Below are 12,010 nucleotides of genomic sequence, written 5' to 3'. Positions count from 1 at the left end.
TACCCAGAATGCTGTAGTGGTAATGTCAGTGCACTATAGTACCCAGAATGCTGTAGTGGTAATGTCAGTGCACTATAGTACCCAGAATGCTATAGTGTTAATGTCAGTGCACTATAGTCCCCAAATGGATGATGCATTCTGGGCCATGATGCTCAAAGTGACAGCCCTACTGTAATTAATTGCCTGTAAATGTAGCAACATCTGAGTTGAGATAAATTATACACATGTTTTTTAAGTAAACAATCAGTACACGTATAATATTAAAAGAGGGCTTTGAGAAAAGAGTATTAAGCAAAGACATGAAATGGATGTGCAGTTTATTTTACAGTCAAATATCTAAAGTACATTTTTATTTCTGTTGTGTCTTTATACAGTGGGATGAAATAGACAGGTGTGTCTCCAGGATTTATGGAATATCATAGTAGACAAAAACATCAACACAGTACAAATGTAGATGCTCCATAAACGCAAACCAATGTGACAAATGTAAGATGAGAATGTGTTCAAGGAAAGATAAGATGGGTTGACCTCATAGGGGTCAAATGGATTTTAAATAACATGACCAGTGTCCTGTTCATTTTATGTGAAGGTCAGTTCATTTATTTATGCACAGTCTGTTCTTTGATAACATGCCTAAAGGCAGCATTTCAGTCTCTCTCTAGCAATGAGTGCGCCATATCTGTGAGACAGCCTAAGGAATGGATTTTGATATGGCCTAATACCCCGATCCGTTGAGACTCGACGTGACCTGGATACAATAAATCGGTCTTTTGCGATGCAATCTCACAGTGTCCTTTAAAACTTGCCATGTATTTCAAATACGCTAGACTGCATCTTTATGCTCCACATTTCAAATATCAGATTTTTTGAACTTCTACAATATTTATAAATGTCCAACTGTGCTTAGATAAACACTGTGTGATTAAATTGAGAATTTTATGTGTTCGTTCAAATCAAGTCCTAAAGATGGCCATTCTTGAATAAAACTTTTATACCCCAACGCTGGCCACAAGTTAGATCTGTGTTAGAGTGATTACTCTGATGTAATTCATGCATAATTACTAAATCATATGAAAATCATGTTAATACAAATCATGACTGATGGTACTGTGATCGAGTCCCTTGAGTATTCGAAAGTACTGACCAAAAATAGGCAATATCTAATGGGGTAGAACAGATATTTATTTATTCATTCATATTTACTATACGCTTTTCCCTAGTAATGGTAATGGGGGATCAAGAACTTATCCCTTCTGAATACTAGGTGTGAGGTACACATGGTGGCACACCAGTCCATCGCAGGTTGCACGATTGCACGATTCATTCTTAATTTTTTTCATGGAATCAGATTATTTGAATCAGCTCACTGATATGAGTCGGCTCTTTCTACTCCCTAAACTTTTGACCCAAGACTGGTCTTCTTCAGCCTAAACTGCCTCATGATATTTTTAATTCTACCTTTGAACAAAAAAAGATTACTTTACTGATATTTTTTTTATAAAATCTGTACAGAGGCACACACACACACACACACACACACACACACACACACATATATATATATATATATATATATATATATATATATATATATATATATATGTATATACACACACACACACACACACACACACACAGACACACATATATATATCACATATACAGAAAGTAGCCTATGTCATATACTTAATAGAGTCGGCTCGACATCTCAGGAGGATCTCAGGAGGATTGTTGAAAAAAAAAAAACCTAAATAATAACCCTAAATTTCTGGTGCTAAATTGTCCGACTTGCGCTTCCTGTTGCGCATGCGCGTTGCAGTCGGCCACGGGACGCGCACGGAGCAGGCAAGTGGTCCTGAGCCAAGTTCACTGAGCTCCGATCAGTCTTTAACAAGCGCGCTGAATAAACCATGGGATAACGGATGTAGTCCAAGTCTAACTGCTCCTGTGTGTTGTGGTAAAAAGAGGAAATGCGTTCAGGCAGCGTTTCCCACTGCTCTGATACATGAGAGAGCGCAGACTTTAACCGTTTTGTTCGTTTTAATTGGTTCAAACTTGCAGAGTGAGGATTTATTTGGTCAGGATGGCGTCCGCTCGACAGGACTACGTCGCTCCTTGGTGGACTTACTGGCTTCACAACTTCCCACACGTTAATTTCCATTTACAATCAGTTGATAGTGCCTTTAAACCCGGGGAAGTAAACTACCAGCAGGTCAGTTTGATATGTATGCATTTGATATGTATTATTTACATCACACGTTAACTGAAGGTTAATACAGTTATCTAAGTGGCTAATTTGTCAGTAAAATGAAGCGCGTGCTGGTTTCTGTGTCTCAGGAGAGAGCGCGTGACCGCCTGCCTCAGTATCTGGGCTTTCAGGCCAACGAGTCTTTCAAACTTTTTTTTTGTAGCATAAAAATAGCTTCACGTGTGTTGTTACTATTTTTGCTTAAAAGTAAGGACAGGGACGTAATATAATTTACATGGATATTTTTTATTTTATTGTTTATGTTGTAAAAACATCATTCAACATATATATATATTTTTTTTTGTTTTAGAAACTCAAGCAAGTATAAATAAATACTTAAGCAAGTATTTTTTCTTGAATTCGACTTTTTGTTGAACGTTTATGTAAATGACGCTTGATCGAATTAAATATGCATACATTTGCTTACTTAATAAGCCATATATCAGGAATAAAATATTCTTTTACAAAAAAATCTTTTACAAAAATGTTTGTTAAAAAAACTACACACACACATATATATATAATATTATATATTTAATATATATAATTTTTTTAACAAACTTTTTTTATTTTTTAATATATTTTATATATATATATATATATATATATATATATATATATATAAACAAACTTATTTTTTATTATTTTAATTAATTAATTTCTTTTTACATATAAATATTTACATATATTTACATTTTTTTTAATAGGTCAATAGGAATAAAGTTTATGTCAGCTATAAACTAAGCTTTTCATTATAGTTTTTATTCGTAAACTTTATGAATGCATGTATATAATATGTACATGATAATAACATAAATTAACATAAATATCAGGAAATAAGCTTTTAAAGGATGTAAGATATGATGCTGTAAAGTCAAGTGGGTGGAGCTTAAAGGCTTAAATATTATAGGTGCATTTTATCAAAGAATTTGAAAAAAGTAACCAAAAATGTTTACTTTCATGTCTTGCTTTAAGAGGAAAAGTAAGAGACTGCTCCTAGATCAGTAACGTCCTCTGAGCAAGCCAGTAAACTCATGCAGTGTTTCTGTTTATATGTGAATAAATATTGAGTCATCTGGGACATAAATAAAATGAAGAAGGCATTCCACATATCTTAACATTGGTGTACCAATACGACAACCATTGAACACCACATCACAGGTCATGAACTGTATTAGTTGCCCAAGAGCCAAAAAATTGAATAGAATAAATATTTATAAGAAATATACACGCTTATGTACACATTTGGGAAGAGATTGGGCAGCTTAGTGGTGCTGGGATTTGAACTCATGACCTTGTGATCAGTTCAACATCTTAACAACAGTTGAAAACCTTTCCTGAAGTGTTGACGCTATTACAGCATCAAAGGGGGAACAGACTTTTAAAGGAAATGTTCAAAAGCACGTGTGGTTGTGATGGTCTGATTAGCAGCAACATGTTTGGTGTTCTGTATTTGCTTCTTTAATTTTACACCAGCACTAACAGGTGGCTTGAGTCTTCATAACCCGAAATATTCCACTACTTTTTATTACATTAGCCTGCCATGCAAAATAAATGCAGACTTCACAAAATGTGTTGTAGTTCATTAGTTATGATTACGTTAAGAGAGAATTTTATACATGATGTAAAATCTATTTTGGGACTTTTTGAAATTATTTAGTTATTTGTTAAAGTTAATTTACTGTGGCATAACTGCAATAGCTCTGAGCATCCTGTTTCTCTCAGAAGTAATTTATCATAGAAAACTTATAGTCTGCTTTCAGAAGGAATGAGCACAGAATCTCAATATAAAGCAGAGCTTGACTGTACATTAATCTTTTCCTTAATCCATCCTCTTTCTTGCTGTTTTACATTAAGCCATGTTAAGCCTTTTCTTTAAAGCTTATACACTGCTCATGAGCAGTCACTAGATTTATTTTCTTAAAAACATGCATAAATCTTTGTTACCTCTTCGTATATACTTATGTCACTGCGCTGTATAATTCTCAATTCCTATAGGCCACAAGGTGTTGATTTATTTTCCCTAACAGCAGCTTTGAGAAAGTTTTAGATTAACGCCATATTTTTCTTTTATAGTAACAACTCATTCACAGGGTCTTGTATGCCCTACACTGCATAATTTAAGACTAATAATAAACTGATGTTTTGTTATTTTAACTCAGTAAAATTAATAGTCATTGAAAATGGTGTGGGGGCACGGTGGCTTAGTGGTTAGCACGTTCACCTCACACCTCCAGGGTTGGGGGTTCGATTCCCGCCTCCGCCTTGTGTGTGTGGATTTTGCATGTTCTCCCCGTGCCTCGGAGGTTTCCTCCGGGTACTCCGGTTTCCTCCCCCGGTCCAAAGACATGCATGGTAGGTTGATTGGCATCTCTGGAAAATTGTCCGTAGTGTGTGATTGCGTGAGTGAATGAGTGTGTGTGTGTGTGTGCCCTGCGATGGGTTGGCAATCCGTCCAGGGTGTATCCTGCCTTGATGCCCAATGACGCCTGAGATAGGCACAGGCTCCCCAGTGACCCGAGGTAGATTGGATAAGCGGTAGAAAATGAATGAATGAATGAATGAATGAATGAATGAAAATGGTGTAAGGAAAATATCTATGTAACATTTATGGAAACAGACTCTTATGTAACAGTCAATATATTTTCTACTAGAACGTTTTAAGGACAGAGGACTTTACACTTCCTGGTTTGATAAGGTACGACGTACTGATTTTTTTGTGTTATTAATTTCAAGAAAGAAAGAAAGAAGAGAACCTTGCGAGGGATAAGCTGTTTATATCTGCTATAAGGAAAAGGATAACAGGCAATAAAGTTTCTCATGGATGTTCCACAACATAAGATGTTACTATAAATAGGTGAAAATAACATGAAGTTATTTATTATTCTAAAAAATAAATTCATTTTCTTCAGGCTTACAAGAGAATCATATCAAATCAGCGATATACACCATTCTGGCAATAAATCTTTCCTTATACCAGTTTATTTGTGCGTTTTTTTTTTCATTTTTTTATTTATTTAAGTTGTTTTTAAATTTAGTGAGTATTTAATTGTTTTGGTGCACTATGTGTATAGATACACATGTTTTTTTTTATTTAGTAGTCTTATGTTATTGTCAGAATTTTAAATGTAGCATGATAGTAGATCAGTGTTGAAGGTCAGACATTGACAGTTGGTTTGTGTTTTAGTCTGATCACAATTCTATGCTCTGTTTTGACAGACTTGAGTTGTTTTGTTAAAGTGTCAGTCATTTTTATTTGCATGTGCTAATGGACTGTTCTTCCCACTTCTTCAGGCTATTTACATTTACAGTCTGAATGCATAGAAAATCTGCAGTTGGACAGAAATCTTGTAACTATATAAGGCAGACACTCTAGTATCATGAATTAGTAAATTCTGTAAGCGGTAATAAGTTGGCGGTAAGGAGCTCCTATCTCTCTGTAACAGTGTTTGCTGTGATGGTTTTAATGTGTTGTCATCCCTTTCCATTCACTTCAGCTCAAGAACTGCTGATTCTTGTTACCATATCATAAGTAGATAAGTAGATACTTGACGAAAAAGAGCTATCAGACTGTAAGTGCAGTGAACATTGTATTGGAGCTGAAAATTGCTCCTATATCAGCTCACCAAAGTGAAAGAAATCCTTAGTTCCTTTTTAGAGCAACTCGTTGATTTACACTATAATATGCTACAATCAATTAGACATTTGACAGACTACAGGCTTGGATACAAACCTCTTGTTCTCATGCTTAAAGGTGGGGTCTCCGTTGTTTGAAAGCCAATTTTGACATTTGAAATCACCAAAACAAACACGCCCCTAACCCAAATGGGTCCCACCCCTGTTTTGATAGCTCCGCCCCACACATACACCAAGTATAGCCCAAGTATAGCCCAAGTATAACCCAAGTATAAAGTATTATGGCGGAACCTGTTGGGGCAGCTGACTGAGGGTATATTTTTATCAATAAATGAACTCAATGAGTAATACTATGGTAATACAAATGTGTTTTTGTAGTACTGTGTGTTGTACCATGAAAGGTTTATCTCCGTTTCACGCAGAAGACGTTCAGTTCTCTTCAGCACTGGTAAGCTGATCCTACAGTATATTTACACGGGTCCTGCTTATCGTAAGCCTTTCTTCGCTTTTTCTTTGTTTTTATCCGCCATGTCAATGTTAAAACCACTTTCTTCTAATGTCACTCATGCGCACTGAACACGCTCTCCGCCCATATTGACAAGACACGCCCCTTTTTGCTCATTGGCTACACGTTAGTTTTGTTTTTGTTTTGTTTGATGGCCCAACACAGTTTTCTGAAGCATTTCTCAAACAACGGAGACCCCATCTTTAAATGTGATGATGCTATTGTCAGTCTGGTATTTTACTATATTTATACAATGTACACAAAAGGGATAGAGAATAAAAATGTACTTTTATTACTCAAGCATGAAGAAATGTATTTTAGTTTTCTATAGTAAAATGACTTTAGCTTTAACCAGATTATCTTACATGACTTCAGTAATTACCTACTTGTTTAATTTATTTGTATTAATTACTAAAGTAAGTAACTGAAATGAACTTCACAAGAGAACAGAAAGCCTTTCATTTTTAATTACCTCTTAGTCTCTTAATTGTCTTAATTTTCATTTAGAAATCTCTGTTTTGCACATGATTTTTGCCTTTATTAAGTACTGTTTGTGCTTCAGCTTTGGATAAAAAACATAACCATTCATTTATCTCCAGTCAGTGTTGCAGTGGATCTGGTGTCAGATTAGCTCCTTTAGCCTTGGAGCTCAGGACCAACCCCAGCCCTTGGAGCTGTGCGGGGGCAATGCTACCCACCACACCAAAAAACATATCAGCCCAATAAATACTGTAGCCAATCATCTCTCAGCTGTTCAATGCATAAAGACTATCAATCTTTAGTGTCACGAACGCGGGATAAAAACGGACCCAAATGCTGGACAGCTTAACAAAAAAACAGGATTTATTAACTTAAAAAAGATGAAACAGGACAAAGACAACAACAGACGTAAACAACAGCAGACAAGGACAACAGGAAATGACAACAGAGGATGCACAAGGCAACGCAGCTCAACTAAATAGTACAAATAATTATTTAGACATAAGGGACAGGTGTGCAGAGGCAGGGAGGAAAAGACAAGGGCGCGTGAACAAGAAACATAAACAAAAGGCACATGGCCAAAGTCCGGGCAGAGTCCTGACATTTAGTTTATCAGTCTTCTGCTGGTGTAGCTTTTCTGCCTCAAGGTTTGGCATGTTGTGAAATGCTTTTTGGTTATAAAGACTGTTTATATTGAAGCAGGTATGAAACCCAACTAATAACATTGATGTGAGGCAACAAATTTGTAAAAAAAAAACAAAAAAAAAACAGGAACACAAAGTCATTTAATCGTAGCCATTGATCTCATTACCACATGATAACAAGTTATAGCCCTAGACTGCTTTTGTTCAGACGGGATGTCACTAGTGAAGCATCTTAAAAGGCAACAGTGTGTGTTATGTTTATTGTGATTTACACACAGCGTGTCTTCTGAGACCATGAGCATGGCCTCTGATAACAATAGCACCACCATCTAAATATAGGTTTCAGCGTGCATGTTTGTGAGTTTCATATATATCTAGCTGCACAGTTGTCCAGTCCAGGAACACTTTGAAAAATTGTACTTTTTAGATATGCCGCATCCTTTTTTTAAATTAATGCTATTCAGTTTATATTATTGATATAGGACTTAGAAATAGTTTATAAAAATCCAGATATACACTATATGGTATAAAAAAGGTGTCATCACACAAATATATGGATCTTCTCCAACAGGCCCAGAATATGTAACTGACCATTTAAAATATGCGGTCTCTGTACTGAGCTAAGCTGCTGTGCTACAAACGTTTCTAGATTTTGGAGATAAACGGGAGGATTGATGGGCCCACTGTCCTGTATTCTGACAGTTGACGAGAGTCAAAATCAAGTATTTTAATCAGTAGTTCAAGGATAATAATTTCAAGGATTTAGGTACTTAGCCTGTGCTTCTGCGACTCTCTGGTTAGCTCATCAAGTTTGTGTGTCAGTGATACAGCCATTGTATCTGTCTTTCTGAATTGTAATTTGATCAGAGAATGCACCAGGCTGTGTTTTTATGGCTACAAACTAAAGCTTAAAGGAAGGAAGTATTATTTGTTCAAAATATGAAGGTGTTGGACTAATTTTGCAAAAGAGTCTACATCCAGTATCAGCTGGGTTTTTTGATTCTATTATGCAACCTGAGCTGCTTTATTAGTGCTGCTCTTTGCTGGTGTAATAGCAGGAGTCTGATGTAATTGACATTAGAGGAATTCACAGTCCTGTGTAAAAGACTGTTATTCAGATGTGCTATCACTCGGTAATTGTTTTATAGTTTAGTGTGCTCGAATGCATGCTGTGGCTGCAGTCTCCTAATCAGAGGTTTCTCCTCTCCTATTTTCTCAGTTCTATTCATTGCTCTGTCTTTTGTGTGCCTCTCCTTCAGGGTGTTGTATCTCAGAGGTCATGAGACTGGGGAACTATTTTACTTTGCTCATTTTATCACATGACTCTATTTTGAGTGATCCTCTGAAACCTTCTCATTTGCCCGAATCCATATGGGATTCCATAATATTGTGCAATATCTGTGTTCATCCTCAAAAAACCATACACACACACACATAGACGCAGAAGTATGTAATTTTAACTGATTAAATATGTCAGATGTTATTTTTATCATCTTCTCAAGTAGGTGTTAACTTTGTTTGTGTGTGTGTGTGTGTGTGTGTGTGTGTGTGTGTGTGTGTGTCCTTTTTGTAGTCTCTGATCTTTCTAGCCTGCATAGCAGCAGTGTGCCTGGGCTTGAGCCTGTTGCTGCTGGGCATCTATTTAAGTTGCCTGTGCTTCTGGCGTAGGAAAGAGGCCGAAGAGACCAAGAGGCCCGACACTTGCTGTGTCACGTGGGCTGCGGTGATCACAGGCCTGGTCATATGGTGAGTAAATCCATCTTAATTTCTCAGTTTAGCCCCAATCTCATGAGGCCATGTAGGGGTATGTGAAGGGAAGAGGAATTGCATAGATTTCTACAGAGTTGGACATTTCTCCATTTACTCCACAAAGATATGTATAAGAAACTCTCCAGATACATTTTAATTCTATGTGCACATCAGTTGATATCTGAGGTCGAATGATAGGACTTAAATTTTGTCTGTAAGAAATATATCAAAACCCTTGGAGTGTGCTGAGGAGCCACACACATGCTTCTCACTGAAAAAGCCCAGATACTTAATCTGCTTGACCCAGTCACCTGTTTTATAATCTTATGTGGCATTTATTATATAAAAATGAGAATTTGATTAAAAAACATTTCACTATATAAAAATAATACATTTTCGGGTTTTATTTTGGGGAAGTTAGTTCCTGTTATTACTTATATTATAACAGTTATTACCTCACATCATTTCCTCACCAGACAAATATTTCCTGTTTCTTGTAAATACTGTAAGATTATTACCGAAACAACAGTATGTGCAAAGTCCTGTGGACGAAAAATGACTGATTTTACAAACCCAGAGACTTCCACAAATGCTAAATAAATTCTCCTACAGAAAGCTTAAACATTTCAATTATTCTATTTTCTAAATGTGTTAAATGACAACAATTAAATGAGAAGTTAGTTAATTAGTAGGCCTTTACATTCGTCTCTGTAAATGGGCTGTTTCTATAGAAACAATAAAATATTTAAATAAGTGCGTTAATATATTGTGTACCTGCGATACAGCTGGCATCACTGTCAGACCATCATGCTTTTATAGAAAATCACTCCCATTACTTGCATTAGTATGAAAAGGTAATAAAGAAAATGTAGAATACTAAACATTTGGACAGTCTGCAATATCTGAGTTTATGTGTTCACAATATTGGAGGATGTGCCTGTGCTTGACAACAGATATTTTACTAGCAGTAAGACCTTAGATAGCCTTTTTTGCTTGTTATTGATATTAGCGAGGGTGATAATAATGAGGGGGAGGATGAAACTCTAACCTGTGATATATCATGTGGGCCGGCTGATGTATATTTATGTACAGTATTTTTAAGGATAAGGACATAATTATGCTAAGACCTGAATTTGCAATGCTGCAGCAATTTGTAGGGAGTGAGAAAGTTTCAGTTTGAAACCAAAAGTTCTTCTTAACATCTTCTTAACCTGAAACTTTCCCTCTTTGCTTATTTGCTTATTTCTGAGGATTAGTTCTAGTGTGGGAACAGTTAGCTTCTGCACTCCTACTCTTAGAGAGAGTATCATGCATCAGGGCTGCAGCTGTCACTTTGATAGAATACTGTAGCCTCCTCCAGACTTATGATTCACTACGCCCAGTTCTGCAAACTAAAATAGGCAACGATAAAGTAAAAAAAAAAAAATTACACCTGCACTAGACCTGGACAATGCATGTGCCTTTTGATACTTACAGCTGAATAAACAAAACCATAAAGTCCCTTGGAGACCCCCTAAGAGGAGCAGTAACAGGAAGTAAGTGAGGACACAATGTCCTTAGTATGAGTAGTAAGCAGAAAGACATTAGCACTTTTATATTTTGGTCTTTCCTCCTACCGTCACCATTTCTTTACTGCTCTAAAAATGCTCAAAATACATACAAAGCTCACATTACAAAGCTTTTCCTAATACAAGGAGTTTTGACAAAGTGTCTAATTGCATTATAGAGGGTTCGACTTCATTTTGTGACAGGGGTCTGATTAAATTTTTTCCCTGTTAACATTCTACTTCTGAACACAGAGATCCTTATGGTGTTAAATGCCGCAGCATGATGCTGCTTAGCAAAGAGGGTCTCACGCTCTCTCTTTCTCCCTCTCTCTCTCAACCATATCATTACACTGGAAGCAATTAAAGCATGGTTTATATTTTGTTAGCTTTATATGGTTTATATGCACCGTTCCACACAAACAGAAGGCCTTGTGTGTTATATTGTTTCAGTGGGACAGTAGGAACTGTCCATCAAACTAACGGGTGGGGCAATAAGACATGATATTGTGTTTATTATTGCCCATTAAAATCAGATGTTTTTTTATTGTGGCTTCATCTGAGGAAGGTTATACAAAATCCCAGACTTTATTGGGAAACATTTATTTCAAAACTTGTTTTAAGGCTTTTGAACATTTCTTATTGTTCAATCAATGTAGAATGTAGAGCTTGTCTGACTCTTCGACATGTTCATTTCTGTAATTTATACTTGAACAGACAACCTATGTATATTTCTTTATTGATGCAATCAGTTATGTTGACTAAATATTGCCAGACTGATCCATGTTCATATTAACTGAACAAAAGCAACAGATGTGTTAGACAGATTAATTTTCTTGAATGTAGTACAACCTTTCTGCTCTTATGAGAATAACTGATTGTGGAGCTTAGATGAGCATTTGTCATTGGTGTTCTGTGTCTCTGAATGCCTGAAGCCTCGGTATATATTAATTCTGATTCCTGTCTAATTTCCTTTCCTTTCTAGCTGCAGCACAGAGAGTCTAGGGAGTGGCCAGTTAGCTGTTCACAAAGCTCTGATCATATAACCAAAACCATTATGTGAATTGATGGCCGAAAGCCCAGCTGAAGGAAATGAGGACATCTCTGAGGCCTCTGATCTTGTTCTACCTTGAAACGACCAATCAGCAGCTTAGTGTTAGGACTTGTGTAGGTTAGGCACCATTAATTTCTTTGTTGTGTTTTT

At 36.3% G+C, this 12,010-nt stretch overlaps 1 protein-coding gene across 2 annotated transcripts in view; it reads left to right on the top strand.

Annotated features, from left to right (window-relative positions):
* Positions 1-1,860: 1,860 nt before the first annotated feature.
* The window catches only part of ttyh2l (tweety homolog 2, like), a 43,737-nt gene continuing 33,587 nt past the window's right edge, over positions 1,861-12,010 (top strand). For both annotated transcript variants that reach the window (XM_060892822.1, XM_060892823.1), the window contains exons 1-2: positions 1,861-2,212; positions 9,087-9,259. In XM_060892822.1, coding sequence (XP_060748805.1) covers positions 2,084-2,212; positions 9,087-9,259 — 302 coding nt within the window. In that variant the 5' untranslated portion in view covers positions 1,861-2,083. The remainder of the gene's footprint in view (positions 2,213-9,086; positions 9,260-12,010) is intronic.

Source organism: Tachysurus vachellii, chromosome 18 (assembly GCF_030014155.1).
Source record: "Tachysurus vachellii isolate PV-2020 chromosome 18, HZAU_Pvac_v1, whole genome shotgun sequence".
NCBI classification, from domain to species: Eukaryota; Metazoa; Chordata; class Actinopteri; order Siluriformes; family Bagridae; genus Tachysurus; species Tachysurus vachellii.
This window is presented reverse-complemented; position numbering and strand designations above follow the sequence as displayed.